General features: G+C 40.5%; 2 protein-coding genes across 2 annotated transcripts; one reads left to right on the top strand and one right to left on the bottom strand.

The window, feature by feature from the left end:
* Positions 1–1606: 1606 nt before the first annotated feature.
* LOC120412607 (U3 small nucleolar RNA-associated protein 25 homolog) lies at positions 1607–4014 on the bottom strand. The gene has a single exon (XM_039573160.2). It carries the CDS (start codon positions 3901–3903, stop codon positions 1624–1626), a length of 2280 nt encoding a protein of 759 aa, XP_039429094.1. The 5' UTR covers positions 3904–4014; the 3' UTR covers positions 1607–1623.
* A 2836-nt stretch (positions 4015–6850) lies between these two features.
* On the top strand, positions 6851–17118 carry LOC120432362 (histone H2A.V). The gene is made up of 4 exons (XM_039597558.2): positions 6851–7067; positions 7487–7564; positions 7647–7760; positions 16093–17118. The coding sequence occupies exons 1-4, from the start codon at positions 7065–7067 to the stop codon at positions 16276–16278; spliced, it is 381 nt and encodes a 126-aa protein (XP_039453492.1). The 5' UTR covers positions 6851–7064; the 3' UTR covers positions 16279–17118.
* The last annotated feature ends 1886 nt before the right edge of the window (positions 17119–19004 follow it).

Genomic DNA, 19004 nt, shown 5'->3' with positions numbered 1-19004 from the left:
TTTTGAAAGATTTCCATAGATATTGAAAAGTTTAATGAAGAAAAATCAAAGTGTCTCATTGTTACCCATGAGCTGAAATGAGTGGGGAACAATGGGACAGTCCTGGATACTGGGTATATTCTAAATTTTGGCCAAACCTAATGAAAGGACATTGTAGCCCAACTCAATCCCTATGGAACGTCGAAAGAAATTTGAAGAAATATTAGTTTTGGTGTTAATGGCAGCCTACGAGCGAAAAAGTAATTTTTGTCCATAATTTACTTTTTCACCCCAGAATCAAACATTTATGAATAACTTTTCAAGGGAGCGTCCATAACCAAAGCCACTTTAATGGCAGACGTGTATCCAGTAGACACACCTTTCCCCCAAATATGAGCCTGATTGGTTGAAACTACGACTTGTGAGAGCCATTGTATCATTGTTCCCCGTGTCTCATTGATGACTACTCTACCCTAAGCCGGTGTACGATGAACCCGGCGTGGCTAAATCCTCGATTCGGTCTTGATCCTAATGTTGATCCAGTTCTCGTCGAATGCGAACTTGGAGAACCATCGCTTGACTGATCATCCGGTAGTGTGGGCGATCTCCCACTCGAAGCGGAATTTCCGGACGTCAGACAGGCAATGGACTGTCAGGTGAGCTTTATCTGCAATGAAGCCGCTGATTTTAGTCCTTTAGGCTTTGCACACGAAATTAAAGGAAGATGAATGGCGCAAGCGAGCGCATTATTTTATTCAAGTTTGTTTTGGTTTCTTGTCTTGTTTTTAATCTCAAATACATTTAAAAAAACGTTGAATTTCTCAAAATGTTTATTTATTTATTTAATTTTAGAGTTTCACTTGCTTACCCCTCGTTCCGTTTGACGTTTAAAGGTTTGACGTTTACTTGTTTTTTAACTGAGTTACAGCTCAGGTCCGCCTTCGCAAACCATCCGTGACGAAGGGATTGCACGGTTCCTTCTTCCTTTGCAATCGTCCAATTCGAACTACCAGGAAAAAGCGACTCAACCGATCAACGAATCTGATTTCACTTTGTTGGTCCGCATCCGAGGGGAGTGAGTTAAATTGATTCAATTTTCAGAAAATAAAACACCGAAATAATATCACTCAACAGGACACTCAACAACGTGACGGCTACATTTCTAGAGAAAGATCCGACGACGTTCTGCAGGATACTTGGAAGCCGCCGTAGAATGCCCGTTTTGCACCGGAGCTAAACAAAGCGGGTGGACGACTCTGAAGAAATGACGATCGAAACAATCTAACAACAACATTGAACGGTGCGAAGCACATGGCATGGCTGTTGGTCGCGCAGTCATATTCCCAAAGTTTCGACCACTCTTTTGCCGTTATTGATCCGCAAGAAAACCTTGCCTCCAAAACGCCGAGGCTTGTTTTTCTTTCCTGCATGGAACGCAACGGAAATGAGTTCGAAGCTGAATTCCAGAAGCAACAAGGCTGGACGTTTCTCTCTGAGGAGAAGAACAGAAGTCAACAGATTGTCAACGCAAGATTGGGACATTTTTGATAGGCTTGGTGCTTAAAATAGACGTCTGTGTTTGGGAAGTGAAAGTCGGGGTTTCTTTCAACAAATGATCAAACTTCAGTTCAAATCAACAATCGTTTATTTCTGCGTGGTAAACGTGTGCGCCGCCCGCGCACTTCCGGCCAATTTGGCCGCCTGCTGCGTCCCAATGACCGCCGAAAGCCTCAGCAAATCATACTTCGTATAGAGCGCCGTAACCGTCATCGAGCTCGCGTCCACTCCGTCGTGCTTGTTCTGGTACTCGTCCGCCATCAGGTTGATCATCTCTGGGTAAAACTGGGGGAATTGAGGAAGCTGGTAGAAGACCAGGTGGCGGATGCCCTTGATCCGCGTCCGCCGGAAGAAGTGCGAGCGTTCGGAGTAGAGCATAAAGTGGGCACTGCCGTGGAAGAACATGTCCCGGGCGCGGGCGATTTTGCCGTCCTTGGAGTACTCGCAGATTTGTACAAAGTTGAGCTCTTCCTTTTTGAAGTAGTTGCGCAGCCGGACGTAGTCGAAGTAGGACGGGATGAAGATAAGGGTGCGTGCCATCGTGACGGAGCGGAGTTGGGGCAGGAGGACGGTGGTGAAGTGGGCGAACTTGGCGTCGTAGGACGCTTCGAGGGAGGGCACTTCGATGCGGTGGAAGGTTTGGGGAAGCGGGACAATGGCGTGCCGGATTGAGCCGGTTTTGACGGGGTTGGCGACGCGGGCCTTGCCGTGGTAGTTGGCGCATTTGTTGTTGAAGATGGAGCGAAATTCGGGGAGGTCGTGGGAGGAAAGGAGCAGGGTTTGTCGGTAGAAGCGGGACCATCCGTTGAGGCACCAGTAGCGGACGCGGGAGAAGTCGGTGTGCTCGGTAGATTGGGGTTGCAGGTGAAGGTGGTCCATCAGATGCAGCACGTGGTCCCAGTTCTGGGCGAGGCAGATTTCCGCTTGGTCTAGGATTAGAAGTTCGATAGATGAGAGGAAGTCAAAGTCCCGCTCGGATTCGCCCTCGGCGCCGATGGTCATCCGGAGTCCCAGCGGAGAGGCAAGAATCAGGTCCGAATTGTAGTACTTTGTGTACAGTTTCATCGAACTTTTGCTGAACGAGATGCCGATCCGGAAGTTGTCGTCGGTGTTGCCCGCGAATGTCCGCTCGTAATCCTCGGGCTTGGGGTTGACCTTTGGGAAAGCCAGCGTTTCACCGCCGTACTCGGACTGGAAGCGTTTGTAGTTGGTCACCAGCTTGGGGTCATCCCCGGTGAAGAGGCGCTGAATCGTGTCGACGATCTTCAAAGCCGCACTGCGGAACGGGACCACGATCAGGACCTTTGGGCGAACCAGACCTTGGTCACGGTACTCCAGAACCGTCGCGACTTTTTTCTTCTTTTTTCCCTTTGCTTCCGCCAGCTTCAAATTGTGGTGCAAGATCTTCGACGTCGACTTCAGAATGTGGTTCAGGGCGTGCAGGCAGTAAACCATCTGAAGATCCGACCCGTTGTCCAGATTCCTCCCAGGAAAGTACAAGTCCTGATAGTTGTTCAAAATTGAGAAGCATTCCGCTTGCAGTTTGTTGAAGACCGGATCCTCTAAGTTCCGTTGAATCTTTTCCTTTATAAACAGCTTCTTCACATCCAACTTTTCCGGATTCAATGCCTTCGGAACGGTCCCTTCCGGCGCGTACTTCTCGTCGTCATCCAGCAACGTCGCACCCTTCGCTTCCTTGCTACGATCCTTCGGAATCTCCACCATCAGCTGTCCCAACCGGCCAAAGGCGATGGTGCTCTTGTTCGTGACGGCCGGGTTGGCCGACACCGATTCCAGCATCTGCGGACTAATGTTGTAACTAATGTGGTTCAAGTAAGGATCCGACTCTTCGTCCTTCTCCTCTTCGTCCCCCTCCTCCTCCTCGCCCTCTTCCCCACTGGACTCTTCCTCAACCTCAGAACCATCATCCATCTCCTCATCCTCCTCCTCTTCAACTTCCGCTGCTTGATCGTCCTCTTCCTCCTCCTCCTCCTCACTCTCGTCACTCTCAATCGCCGCCTCCCGCCGATCCGCCCCCTTCCGGCCACTGTTCAACGTCTTCACCAGCACGTCAAAGTGGTCGTCCTCCCCGGCTTCCTCGCCATCACTACCCATCGCCGCCAGCTCCTGCTCCTCCTCCACCGCCCCATTCATCTTCCGTTTGTACTTGACTTCAGCATCCTGCTGCCGACGCAGCGCTTCCATCGCTTCCTTGCTGCGCTCCATGTGGCGCAGGTTCTTCCGGAAGCGCGAGACCGGTGCCCGCTGGGCGCGCTCCTTGCGCTGCTGCTTCTTCATGGCCGGTGTGAGGACGGGGCGACCGCGGCCGCGTTTGCCGCCCGAGGGTTTGTGGTGTTTGTTGACCATGGTTGCACTTTTGTTTCAATTAAAAAAATAATTGATGAAAACTTTTAACCACAACGAATAACATGGTGCGCTCGATTTGGTGCGGATTCAACTGCGAACGTAAACAAATGCACGTTTTGCTTTTGAAAAAAAAAAACATCGCACGAAAGGGAACGGAGAAAAACGTCAAAAAATGATTACACGGTTATGGAAAAGAAGCAGAAAAAATCAAAATTACACCAAGACTATCCAGCTTTTTAAGCAAAAATGGCGTTCGTATGGTGAACGCACGAAATGTCAAAATCACGCAGCGGTACCAACATTACGAAAAAAGTGTGCCATGGCATGACAGTCACATTTTTTTCTAATGTTGGTGTCACTGCGCGATTTTGACATTTCGGACGTTCAACATTCGAACGCCATCTTCGCTTAAAAACCTGGATTAAGCTAAGAACAACCCGCATAATCAAATACCAAAGGTGAAACTGTCGAAATCATAAGAAAATTATTTCTGGTATGGTTACCATTTGTGATATTGTTGATATAATGTCACGACCATATAACAAAATTAAAATGGTACTATTTCCCGAATTGTTACACTTATCTTGACATATTCGAATGGTTTTTTTTCCTACATTTCAATGAACGGTATCTATTCGTCATACGATTAGGATGGTTCGAAACAGCTATTGTTAGAACATAATAGTACTGTAGCCGGTATGATAAAAGTTATGATACTCGGTATGATTTAGTCAAAGAAACCTAAGCGGAAAATTTGCTAAATTTCCTAAGTCCTAATAATTGAAACAATTGCACAACAATTAATGGTACGATATAATTATTCCTCATATGTTCGGTTTTATTTCAAACAGTTTTTGTACCAAATAGGGTGCAACCGTACATGTTCCATTCCCCAAACAATCCTACAATTTATTAAATAGGTCGTTAGGTAATGTTACAATACATTTTTACAAGGGATTTTTTTCGTGGATCATAGTCATACCCTACCCCAAACTGTTCAATTCTTATTTTATGTGAACCGTACCACAAATTAATAAAATATGATTTTAAATGGTGAACTGCTTTACCGACACTTACCGACACCATTTGAAAAGGGAGGAGCCAAAAAATAAACTTTACAAATGTTCTGGGAACTATGGATTTAACGGGAATGGTAAGTATATGATTATTAATGGTGAGCGTTTTTTTTTTGTAATGTCCGGGATTTGTTACCGCTTGATGATGATGTCTCCTGTTGATTCTTCCGTGGTGCTGCCGCCTTATCTAATTGAGCTATCTCAGTTACATTACGTTTGGCGGTTTAAAATGCATTTTATTATGAAATGTGGCCTCAAAATTTATCATAAATATATCGTAACATGTATGGTAGAACCATACAAGTACATTATAGACCAATCACATGGCGAACAGTTATCGTTCTGATAATGGTCAATCAATTGATTAAATTATTTGGACTTATAAAAATTATCACGAAAATAAATTAGCTTTACATACAAACTATATGGCAAACAGGTATATCGTTCCATGAATTGTTAAACAATGGTTTGAATTGTTGGGACTTAGGAAAATTTTCGCTGAATTCAGGTATATCGTTCCATGAATTGTTGAACAATGGTTTGAATTGTTGGGACTTGTTCCATGAGTTGTTAAAGTATTATTTGAATTATTCGGACTTAGAATTTTTTTTTGCTGTAGTTTAATTGGCTCAATCATACAATACCTGTTTCAAATAATCCTAAGCGTTTGGCGAACAGTTATATCGTTCCATGAATTGTTGTACAATTGTTTGGATTATTGGGACTTAAGAGTTTTTCGCTGAGCTTCAAGTTGGAAATACTACGTCGGCTATGGTACCCTTATGTTTTAACAATAGCTGTTCCGAAAAATCCTTACCATACGGCGAAAAGTTATATTTCTCCATGAATTGTTGAACAATTGTTTGAATCATCGGGACTTAAGAAAATTTTCGCTAAAATTAATTTTTGGCTCAATCATACAAAAACTGTTTGAAATAATACCAAACATATGAGGAATAATTATATCGTACCATTAATTGTTGTGCAATTATTTCAATTATTAGGACTTAGGAAATTTAGGAAATTTTCCGCTTAGGTTTCTTTGACTAAATCATACCGAGTATCATAACTTTTATCATACCGGCTACAGTACTATTATGTTCTAACAATAGCTGTTTCGAACCATCCTAATCGTATGACGAATAGATACCGTTCATTAAATTGTAGGAAAAAAAATCAACCATTCGAATATGTCAAGATAAGTGTAACAATTCGGGAAATAGTACCATTTTAATTTTGTTATATGGTCGTGACATTATATCAACAATATCACAAATGGTAACCATACCAGAAATAATTTTCTTATGATTTCGACAGTTGCACCTTTGGTATTTGATTATGCGGGAACGATGATCGAGCTGTAGCTGTCACAGCCCTGCGAAGTATGTTGGCTGACATATCGGGCAGTCAGTCAAAAAAAAAACAGCTAGAAGTCGCCTGCCAAAAAAATTTTGCTAGAAAGAGATAGGAAACCTGATGCAAACAAACGTCCAGCTGTCATGTAAACATACTTTGAATGTGTTGGTAAATTTCTGACTAGAAAGCCTTATGGAGTTAAACTTTCGCAACTGTCATGATAAACTTCACAGAAGCTCCATGTTGCACTTCTAATTTCTCGATAAATTAAACAGTAAAATAAACAAAACCGAGTGTCCCACCCCTTGACCGTTTACGTACCATAGCAAAGACACGAACCAAATGTTAGTTCTTGGATTGACCGCCAGCTGTCCAATCGCGCGCGTTGGCCATTTTCTTTCTACCTCCCCTTCTTCCTCTCTCTTTCGCACGGGTGCGTGCTCTTTTTATTGTGTCTACCTCTCGCGCGCGCTCAAAATCTGCTCACCAACCGCCGTCTTGCCGTCAGTATTCTTCTTTAGCTCGCTCCGTTCGGACGTGTTTCGTGCTCTCGCTTCGGCGCTCAAAACAGACAGACAGCCCAAGCCAATCTCCCCAAGCAAACACAGTGGTGCGAGCTCCGGCAGCCATTTTCCAAAGAACAAAAAAAAGCAAGCAAGCGGCGGCGAGAAGTGTGTGCGTGTTTATCAAGCGATTTTTAGTGATTAAAACAGCGATTTATTAGCAAAAATGGTGAGTTTTTGGTGGGGAAGTAGTGAGGTTTGAGGTTATCTTCCGGCGCGCGCGGGAAACCTCCGAAAGTGACGCCCCGCCGCCGCCGGCTTGGATGGCTTCCGGCGGCGGCTTGGGTTTGCTTCGAGGAAGAGGCGAAAAGAAGTTCGTTTTTTTCCAGCGGAAAATTTGTGACGTTTGGGAAAATCGATACCGATTGCACAGCCTCCTCGGATTTTCCTCTGTGCTAGTTTCTCAAGCAAACCTCCGCGGGAGAGTCTCGGAGAGCGCGGAAATTTTCCAAGGCCTGCCTGACGTACCGAACTCTTCCCGGCGGGAAGATAACCTCTATTTTTGTGTTGACTTTTTTGTCGCTGCGATATGGCGGCGGCTGACGAAACAGATTTGAACGATTTTGTAACTTTCAACTCACTTTGCAGGCAGGAGGCAAAGCTGGCAAGGACTCCGGAAAGGCGAAAGCCAAGGCCGTATCGCGCTCGGCCCGTGCCGGACTTCAGGTAAGCGAAACTGGCCACTTTTTCAAATTTGGCGCCAAAAGCTAACGTTCGATTTCTCGCGTTTTCCCCTCTCGCGCCACAGTTCCCCGTCGGTCGTATCCATCGGCACCTGAAGAACCGCACGACCAGCCACGGACGCGTCGGAGCCACGGCCGCCGTCTACTCCGCTGCCATCCTCGAGTACCTGACCGCTGAGGTAAGTTCCACGAAGCTCGAATTGACGACGACGACGCCGCCTCTTCCCTTTTTGAGGTTAGGGTTGAAGGAGAGAGAGAGAGAGCGCGCGCGTTTTGTTTGTTGTTTTGTTGTGGCAACGCGCGCGGGCGCGCCATTTTGTTTTTGTGTTTATCGTATTTTTTCGGGGTTTCCTTTGCTCGTTTGTTGACGCGCGCGCGTCACTTTTTTATCGACGATGCGCTTTCTTTTACGCATCGGGGAAAACGGGCGCAAAATGCGTTGCCAAAGTTTGAATTGATTCGATTTTCCCGTTGGACTTTTTTTTTTCTTTTGGGAAACGGTTTTGTTTGTAAACACATTTGTCGAAAAGGGAGGAGGGAGAAACTGGTTTTTGGCGCGTAATTTCGTAGCGCGATTTTGTTTTCCTTTTTGGCTTTTGTTTGATGCGTGTGAATTGTGTCGCATCAGAAGCGCAGATATGCGTGTTGTTGGTCCTGCCTGGTGGTTGCGTAACGGCTTGCGTATTTTTGGCGCGTAGTAAACAAGGAATGGAAAGTTAGAACTTTTTTTAACGCTCCCAGTAAAATTTGAAAAAATAGGGGGTTTCTCTTGTTTTAATTATTTTGTCTATACTTTTTTTTGGGTTTTTTTTTGTTTCTTTAAATTTCTTATTATATTTATTGGTGCCAAAAAACTATGAATCGCTAAAAATTTTGAAATAACAATTGAAACACTATCGAGAAACTTTTCAAAAAATATTCTTTCCAAAAAAATATGGAGTTCAACTGTTCCTTAAATGTCAATAACTCGAAAATTCGAAAAGTTAAGGGTTAAGTGCATCTCCAGCGCTGGTGGCAAACATCGAAGCAAATCAAATTTGCACCCGACGTGTCAACCCCACCGCAGTAGCACCTTGAGTCAGGGGTATTAAAAAAACACCCAAAAAGCAAACATTAAAAATTTATTGGACCTTTTTTTAAAAATTAAAAAAAAACTCCAGATTAAATTTTGCTCTCAGTTCTTCGGGATTTCACTTTCAAACCAGATCGAGCCAAAATTCTCAGTGGGCCGGTATTCAGCCTGTTTGCTAACGCATCAAATGGAATTATGCACTGAAAATCGAATCAAGCTGAGAAAAAATCGAATCAAGCACGGAAATAAAATTAAAATTATAAAAAAAATAATAAAAACAACTTAGCAATTTAAAAAAATATAAAAAATAAAAGATTTAAAAATTTGAATAAAATTAAAATATAAAAAAAAATAAATTAAGTTTAAAAAAAAAATAAAAATTTGATTTTTTTTAAAATAAAATAAAGATTTAATTAAAAAAAAAACAAAAAAATAAGGCCGTTGCAAATATTTTTCAAGGTTCGCTCCCCTTCAAAATTGGTCCGAAAAATCAGAGGGGCAAAAAAATATCAAAATTTCAATGGAAATTGAAGTCTAATCAACTGAGAACAATGCATTATTCTGCATCGATAATCATATTTAACATGTTTGCACTGGTTTAAAAATATTTTGAACTTTTATGAAATTACAATGTACAGCACCGCAAAACTTTTTTTCTCGCAACAATAAAATTTTCGACAGTATTTAGTGATTTTGGAAATCAATGATTCCAAAAGAGCTGGACAGGTGTATGATGCATTTTAAAACACTTTTTTCATTAAAATGTTGACACCGTGGCCTGTAATTTCCATTTTTAGCTTTTTTTTTGAAAAATTTAATTTATATAATATTTTTTTCAAATCTAAAAAAAAAGGCCGTTGCAAATATTTAAAAAAAAACAATTTTTTACAAAATTAAAAGGTTTAAAAAATAAAAAAAAAACATTTCTCTTAAATTTAAAACTTTTAAAAATTAATAGTTAAAAAACTTAAAAATTAAAAAGGTTTAAAAAAAATTAAAGAAAAATAATAATTTTTAAAATTTAAAAAATTCAAAGCTTTAAAAAATATATTTCAATTCTTAATTTAAAAAAAATCTAAATCACCAACTAGACCAGACATCCAAAAATCTCCGAAACACGGAAAACTTTGCTCCCGGCTTGCCAGTACTTGTCGATTATCAGAAAATGAGTACCCGACAGGTACCGACACATATTTTTCATCTACAGATGAACTGCCGTTCTACGCATAATTGTCCTATGTTCAAAAAAGGGCAACTGAGAAAAAACTCGATTGAAATTTTTCGATCGATTTCTGTGTTTCTACGCATAATTTGAGCCAAACATTTCATTAGGGCACACAACCAAAACGTAAACATTCGGGATTATTCCACTATTCCATTCATTAGTACACTCCCTACATGCCCTCCAAGAATCAGATTGATAACAAACAATTTCCTATTGAAAAAATCAAAAACACAAAAGGGCACATAACCATGTTCACTGCAAACCAAAAAAAAGTTCAAATGTACCCTTTTATTTTTCGTTAGGTTCTCGTACTTGAGGAACTTAGTGTGTTATAAAATGAACTTTTCATACATTCTTAACACTAATTCACTTCAAAAAAAAAGTTTGGTCTACTTTTCACCAAAGATTTCTGCAGAGAAAAACTTCGTCAAAAAACAATATTTAAAACGGTCCTGCGGCTGCTGTTCAGTACACTGCCGTTCTACGCATAATTGTCCCATGTTCAAAATAGTGTAACTGAGAAAAACGCGATTGAAATTTTTGAAAATCGGTTAACATTTAATCACCCTTATTTGTTATACTTTTGCAGGTGAACAGGTAAACAAGATAAAATGCTTCGTAAAACACATGATTTCGTGATAGAAAATACTTGGTGGTACAATTATGCGTAGAAGTTCAACGATGGGACAAACAGACTTGGTGTTGTTTTCAATGATTTTCTGAACAAAGTATTAGATTTTATGTGTTTTTTCTGAAAGTATACGTAAAACTAAACCTAAAAATGATAAAAGATGAAAATCGTCAAAAAATGACATGGGACAATTATGCGTAGAACGGCAGCAAACTTGAGATCAAATTTGGTACCTGCTTTGCTACGCGCGGTGGGAGACTCGGGGCCAAACTCGAGAGCAAATTTGGTGGGAATCAAAACGGGTAGCAAATTGTTGAACTTTCGACATTTTCGAAAAATGAAATTCTTAGAAATCTTCAATAGGATTAAAAAGTTTTATAAACTTTTAATTATTGATTGGTAAACGGGGTGGCAAATTTGATTTCGGTATTCATAAGCCGGGTGCAAATTTGATCCGAGTTAACCTCGACGAGTTATTAACGATTTAAAGAAGACGTTTTGTCGTCTTGTCAAAGCCAAATCAAAGCCCTTGTTTTGCTTAAACCTTTTGTCTATTTTTTTTACCAATATTCAAACACGGGTTCAAACAATTGTTTGGCGAACCCGACGATTACTGTTTTATCCAGAACAGTAGAGGTGGGCAAAACCGCTCTTTTTTAGGAGCCGCTCTTTTTCGTTCGCTCATTAAAAAGAGCCGCTCTTTTGGGTTTTATCCCTTATTCCCGAATCCCAATTTCCCGAATCCCATATCCCCGAAAATCATTTCCCCGAAAATTCCACATTCCCGAAAATCATTTCCCCGAAAGTGCCATTTCCCCGAAAATCATTTTCCCGAAATTTCCACATCCCCGAAAATCATTTTCCCGAAAATTCCACATCCCCGAATGTCATTTACCTGAATGACCATTTTGCCGAACTGTGGTTTTCCCGAATTTACATATACCCGAATGGTTATTTCCCCAAAAGTTGAGTTTTCCCGAATGATACTAACTTAGATATAAACTGAATATTAAATTCTCCTACGTGTGGTTTTAAATATGAAAAAAAGAAAATACAAATAACCGTAGGCCATTCATAAACTACGCGGAAACTTCAAGAAAGCGGGTTTTTGAGATTATCCAAGTTCAATAAAAAAGATTTTTTTGTATGGGCAATTTTCAGCAAAGCACATTTCCAAAACGGTATCCACGTGGTAAGGATTGCACAGCAACGATATCTTTAAGCGACGAATCAATGCGCAGGAATCAGTTTGTTCTAGATTAATTAGTTAATTATTGAATTAAAAAATGCATTTTTTTATATTTCATCACCGCCATTTTGGGTTTAAATTTACTAAATCACTTTAGAGTAGTTTAGGGGTTTTTACCCGAAGTGAACTTTTGACAAGGCCTTTGGATAACCGAGCTTGGACTGTATTTTGATTTTCAACTAGGGGAACTATACCCTTTCTCAGCCTATTTATATTATCGGCCTATTAGCACTTTGATCATGAATTACAGCTTTCATGAAGTGTTTTTGACTGTTCCAAAGTAATAGATAGCTCAAATAAAAGTGAGCAAGCAACCCTCCATTGTTGATACATCTGAAAATGTTGATTTAATAGCGGAAAACGGCAAAAGTGATGAGAATTGGTCGAACGGCTTAGTGTGATTAAAATGGGTATATTTCCCCTAAATGCAAAAAAGCGAAATGATCAATGTATCAAATCGACGCTGTCGTGCTATCTTGTCGTTTGTCGCTTTTTGACGTTCCGAGAAAAAAGCGTGTTAGTTTTTGACCTTTAATTAACGAAAAATAGAGTCACTATGTAAACAATAACAATCACATTTTATTTGGTTGACCATTCTGTGCATTGTCCTGAAATTTGGTTGAATTTGGTTGCTGGAGTCCCGAGTTATATTTACAAATGTGTACGGTAGTCTAACTTGTACGTGTGTCAAAAGCGTTCTGCCCTGAAATCTCTTTGACCAGTTGTCGCACTTACATCAATTTTCAGAGTGTGTCAAGTTAGCGCGAGACGACATTTTTCGGTTTTTATTGAATATCTCAGAATTGAAATCGAATTTTGGGTATCTATGTAGGTCAGAGGCTACACAAAATGGCGTTCTTAATTCAATTTGGCCAAAAATCGACGTACTACAAGTTAGCTCGACTGCGACGAAATGAGAAAAATAGGCAAATGTATTGAGCGGCACGCAGCTATTTAGATTTGTTCATTAGAAATATGTACTCTGCTCAAGATGTTCTCCTTCTCTACATCATTTGTCATAGTCGGAGTTTTCGTTGGATTCGGTGGAGTCAGTTCTTTTTGAAAGGCAGTTGGAGTAACTAAATCTCAGAATCCGGAATTCGAATCCTTTACTCCACAGACTTGGAAAATATTCAAAATTTAAGTGAAGCTGGAATAAAACTATCGTAAAAAACTCGGAATTTTTTGAGCTTTCAATTGTGAACATGACACTTCATTGATCGCTACTTCCCCGAACCCGGTCAGGCGGGTATGCCCGTTGTCCAGAACCGCGCGCGGTTCTGGGCAACGGGCATACCCGCCTGACCGGGTTCGGGGAAGTGGCGTTCGGGGAAATGGTCGTTCGGGGATATGGTCATTCGGGAAAATGATTTTCGGGGATGTGGAAAATTAGGGGAAGTAACCATTCGGGAAAATGGTTTTTAGGAGAAGTCGCCATTCGGGGATGTGGCCATTCGGGGAAATGGATTGTTCGGGGAAATGATTTTCGGGTAAATGACAGTTCGGGAAAATGTCTTTTCGGAGATGTGGCATTCGGGGAAATGTCTTTTCGGGAATGTGGGTTTCGGGGAAATGTCATAGATTCCTCTTTTGAACGGCTCTTTCGCTCTTTTTCAAAATTTTGATGAAAAGGTGTGATTTTGAAAGTTATTTCACATTGGACTTTTATAAATTATTGGATAAATAAAATTAAAACTGAAAACGACACCCATAGGTCTTCGTGGTCTCTATGTCAAGATTTCTACTCGAACCTAAACATTGAACTAATCATGATATTTTATTTAGAGAAAATATTCTGTGAATTCTTTTCTACATTCTGATTTAATCGATAAAGTCTATAAACGCTAAAATTTAATCGGACAAAAGGATTGATTTTTTCCAAAATTTCTAAACTATTTAGAACATTTTTGGTTATATTTTACAAATTTTTAAATGCTCAAATTTGTATTCCGGTAATACTTTAATGTACAATCAGTTGTACAGTGAAAAGTTAGTTTTTCATTTTGTTTAGAAAATCATTTACTTTTGGGATTAATTTTTATAAGCTTTGAAATATTTGAAATTGAATTATCCCTGGGCTTTGTCATAATGAGTATCATAGGTTTGATGCTTATTTGGCAAGGAGTATGATTTGATCTGATGTGGAATTAAAATCGAAGTTTTTAGTATATTGCTGAAGCTTCCATTTTTACACATGGACACCACTTCATGCTACGAGAACCCACTTTGACGCAGTCTCAGGGCTTAATCGATGACCGGTAAGCTGTCATCGAGACAAGGAGATTCTCCGATAGTGGAAATATCACATTTGTACAATGAACCGCTACATATGTGATTTTTCCCTATCAGGTTAGGATACAGGTTTTTAAAAAATCAGTTTTTGTAGAATTTAGGATTTTAACTATAAATATCAACTGTTTATACTTTGCATTTAGTTATTTAGGGACAAAATTAGTAATAGTGAATTTAGTAATTCTATCAGAATCGGTGATTTTCATTCAAGTTGCATAAAAACCATTCTGATTTGTCAAAATTTCCATAGAGTCTCGATGAATCAATAGTGAAATGATATCGGACTAAATTCGTTGATCTGTTGAACTAACGGTTGTCGGATTATGATTGTATCGACCATTGTTGCGAATTGAGGATCAACTGGAATTCTGACGAACAAATGGTCGTCTCTTTTTCAATTCACGACTTGTAAAATATCAACTGTTATTTTTTTTTTGTTTTTTTAAAAGAAGCCAGACAGGTTTTAAAAGAAACGTTTTTTTTTGGTTAATAATTAAAATGTCGGGGATTTGAGATAAGAGTAGCTTTCGGATAGGTTGCTTTAAATCTTGTATTCAATTCAAGTTAGGTAGTTATCCGCAAATGAATGTTAGGACTTATATGAATAATTGAACATTTTGGACTTATGAATAACACACAACTGTGCATTTATTCTAGAGTCAGATCCATACAGCGTCAGTGTTTATTTGGTCGAAGTGTACTAATTCATTGGCAGATCTGATTCTAGTTGTAATGTACGACAAGACTACTGACGGACGTGACAGGACGAGGGCCCAGTTTAGAGGTTTCGACATCAACGATGTGCGGCTGGATCACCCTCCCAAAAAAAAAAAATTATTTCCACGGTAAGCTGAGATATTTGCATTACAGTGCATTGAAACATCACAAGCGTAAAGTTTACCGCAGAGATGATTCGTTGAAAGCACAGACAAACAGACGTAAATTTCTTTTTAATTTCATCAACCACGAATATAACGGATGTTTTGAATTTAAATGTTGTTCTGGGTTCGACCGCCATCGAAAGAATGGCGCTACAGTCGAGGCGCATTTCACATTGACGTTCAAGCCAGCGCGCCAAAATACCTACTTTCTTTTGTTTTGGTTCACACGCCTGTTTGGCTTTCTCCGGGCTAGCTCCGAGTATTGGTTTTAGAAATTTCACAAGTCAGTGATATACAGCAGCATATTTTTTAGCAATGTCGTTTCTCAATCCTCCTCATTACGTTCTTCTTTATTGACGTCCGTTATTAAATGCCATGAAATCAAACATAAAAACGTTTCTTAATCCACCCTTAGGTGGGTAGTGCCTTCCTCACATTAACAAAGTAATAATGAAAATAAGTTTATGAAAAAAAATATATGCCTGATACAGACTTTTCCAGAAAACATGCAGACTCTCATTTGAAGCAATGTGGCAACCGGGCGTTTCGCATCTGGCGCGACTCTCGCACGTAAACAAAAAGACCCGGCCTTTTGAGGTTATGCAAAAAATCACCCTTTTTTGTGTCTACAAAATTGTTTTTCTTGGCATAACTTTTTAAATACTTTACTAAACAGAATTAAATTTAATAGGGTCTTAGGGGACCCCAAAACGAAAAGAATAAGGCGGATCCGGCCAAAATCGGTTCAGCCAGTTCTGAGATAATCGTGTGGAAAAAAAATCATGTCTACACACATCCCCACAGACATTTGTTCAGAATTTGATTCTGAGTCGATAGGTATACGTGAAGGTATATCTAGGAGTCGTATTTAAGAAGTTCATTTTTCGAGTGATTTTATAGCCTTGCCTCAGTGAGGTGAGGAAGGCAAAAATTGTCTTTTACGTCGATCCGTCCATCCACTTTCAATTTACATGACCTTACTTCTTACGTCGGTATTAGGGAAGCGCTTCTAGTTCTCTCAACATACATTGTCCACGAGTGGAGGGAGGGGTATTGACATTTCCAAAAAAGTGTCCACGTGGTTTATGGATGGTCCCCATACGATATTCACTATTTCTGCAACTTTCAACTAATGTTTCCCATCTTCCATTTTCCCCCCAGGTTCTCGAGTTGGCCGGCAACGCGTCCAAGGATCTGAAGGTGAAGCGTATCACGCCGCGTCACTTGCAGCTCGCCATCCGCGGAGACGAGGAGCTGGACAGTCTGATCAAGGCGACGATCGCCGGCGGTGGTGTCATCCCGCACATCCACAAGTCGCTGATCGGTAAAAAGGGCGGCCCCGAATAACCTCCCTAAACCCCCGAAGCAGCCCCGCAGCCAAGGAACACACACCCCTCTCCCCCTTCTTATTTTTTAACTCTAACTGAAAATATCATCGAGAAGCGCGCGCGTGGACGACCACCAAAATGTGTGAGAGAAAGAGAGACAACAGCAACAGCATAAACAATAACAGACACACACACACACGGCGACACAAACGACACACCCACAAACAAAACAAAAAACTGCATATTAATATAACTGTAATTATTTTTCAAACCTTACCTGGTATCGCTCGTGCGAGGAGATCGCAGCATCAGAGAAGAGAAGAATACGAGACGATCTTTAACCTTAGTAGACAAACGCGGCGAGAACAAGACTTTCTTGTTTGTTAAGAGAGAGATAATGTTTTCCTTTTTATTAGTGCATACACAGTCAGTTTTAGAACCATGTTTCTTAGTAAAGAGAAAAAAAAATCTGTGCGCATAGCAAAACGAGAGAGAAATAAAATTTTCGCAAAAAAAACGCAACTAACTGCAAAGATGAGGAGGTAGTCTTGATTTCATTTTCTTTCCCCCAATTGGATTCTGTTTGGTTTCGGCGCGCGCAGCAGCATAAAGTTTAGTAGATTTCCTTGTCAGCAGCAGAGTGGCGATAAGAGCAACAACAGCAGCAGCACCAACAACAACAACACACACACACAACCAGAAGAAATAATACAATCTTTAACTAATTTTTAACGCAAATTGAGAGAGAAAACTAAAATGAGAGAAAAAAGAAAATCTAAAATCTAGAGTACATAAGTTAAGTGCGTTTTTCTTATTATATTTTCGATGAAAAATAATAAAATTTTACTATTAAGACAAACGAGAATGGCGTTTAGGGTTTATTTTGATGACACGTTCCTTAAAAAAAAAGTTTTTTTTTTTTATCAAATAAGTGCACTCTTTTTTTCTGTGAAGTCCTAAGCAAAACCTATAACTTTGCCGAAGACGGCAAATCGATCAGAAAATTCCGCCTTGAGTTAGGGGCATTAAAAAACACCCAAAAAGCAAAAAACTAAAAATTTGGTTTATTGGACCTTTTCAAATAACTGCTTTGATCACAGAAAAAATAGAGAAAAAGTTTATCCAAATAAAAAATACAAAAATAAAGTTTCCAAAAACTTGCTCAATCCTGGGAGAACTTGGGAGCTTCTGCGGTCTGGAGAAACCGCGCCAAATCGCACCGTAAACGACTCCAGGTGAAGCAGAACAAGCTGCTCAAGATGGTGGGCCCTTGGTGCCCAGCCGTCGATCTACACAAGCTGGCCGACGTCGACACCATCGACGCAAGCATCGAAAGGGCAACGAGAACCGTGCGCATGTATTGCATGTACGTTAGCCCGGGTCAAAAAAATTAAAGTTGCTCAAATCAAAAATTATATGAGATTGCCCGAAAGAGTAATCAAAATGGAGGCTCAGGCCAAAATTTCAGCCCATTTGGTTGAAAACTGGCTTGCCTTGAGCAGGAACAAGTTTAAATGGGAATTAACCCGTAAAATTGGAGCATTTAGGGGAAATATACCCATTTTAATCACACTAAGCCGTTCGACCAATTCTCATCACTTTTGCGGTTTTCCGCTATAAAATGAACATTTTCAGATGTATCAACAATGGAAAGTTGCTTGCTCACTTCTTTTTGAGCTATTTATTACTTTGGAACAGACAAAAACACTTTATTTAAGCTGTAATTCATGATCAAAGTGCTGATAGGCCGATAAAAGAAATAGGCTGAGAAAGGGTATAGTTCCCCTAGGTAAATTGCTATGTACAAGACAGCCGTTAACAAATGACGACTTTTGCATACCATGGGGTCCTAGGGGATGGTCTGGGGAACAATTCCTCCGAAGGGTGCAAGACGATCCGAGGCCCCTGGTCTTGCCTTGAACCGGATTCATTCCGGCGTCGCAGAAATTCTCATGGTCCCAGCTAAATGTATAGGGAAAAATCAAAGCACACTAAGAAGGCTGCCTCGATCAGAGGACGCCACATGGCAATCAGCCACCACGTGGCAGGAGGGTATCATCAATTTTTGCTTTTAAAGTGGTTTTGTTATTTCTAGGACACTTTATTCAACCAGATATTTGATCAAAAACACCTTAACAACGCTAAATGTAATTTTGAAGTCGATTTTGGAGTTATTTTCCTGCCACGTGGTGACTGATTGCCATGTGGCGTCCTCTGATCGAGGCAGCCTTCTTAGTGTGCTTTGATTTTTCCCTATACATTTAGCTGGGACCATGAGAATTTCTGCGACGCCGGAATGAATCCGGTTCAAGGCAAGTCCAGGGGCCTCGGATCGTCTTGCACCCTTCGGAGGAATTGTTCCCCAGACCATCCCCTAGGACCCCATGGTATGCAAAAGTCGTCATTTGTTAACGGCTGTCTTGTACATAGCAATTTACCTAAATGCTCCAATTTTACGGGTTAATTCCCATTTAAACTTGTTCCTGCTCAAGGCAAGCCAGTTTTCAACCAAATGGGCTGAAATTTTGGCCTGAGCCTCCATTTTGATTACTCTTTCGGGCAATCTCATATAATTTTTGATTTGAGCAACTTTAATTTTTTTGACCCGGGCTAATGTACGTACTCGAAAAACATTGAGGTTAAATTTTGTACCCGCCAGCAAAACAAATGGTGTGCTATAGTGTGCGTGAGCTCGGGGTTAGGGGACCATTCATAAACCACGTGAACACTTTTTTGGTAATCTCG

The sequence above is a fragment of the Culex pipiens genome, chromosome 1 (genome assembly GCF_016801865.2).
Source record: "Culex pipiens pallens isolate TS chromosome 1, TS_CPP_V2, whole genome shotgun sequence".
In the NCBI taxonomy this organism is placed as follows: Eukaryota; Metazoa; Arthropoda; class Insecta; order Diptera; family Culicidae; genus Culex; species Culex pipiens.
The sequence above is the reverse complement of the archived record's forward strand: the minus strand, read 5'-3'. Positions and strand labels throughout refer to the sequence as shown.

Coding starts and splice junctions, on each gene's coding strand:
- LOC120412607 (XM_039573160.2), bottom strand. CDS start 3,903: ATGGTCAACAAACACCACAAACCCTCGGGCGGCAAACGCGGCCGCGGT.
- LOC120432362 (XM_039597558.2), top strand. Junction 7,565..7,646: donor CGGCCCGTGCCGGACTTCAG/GTAAGCGAAACT, acceptor CTCGCGCCACAG/TTCCCCGTCGGTCGTATCCA. Junction 7,761..16,092: donor TCGAGTACCTGACCGCTGAG/GTAAGTTCCACG, acceptor TTTTCCCCCCAG/GTTCTCGAGTTGGCCGGCAA.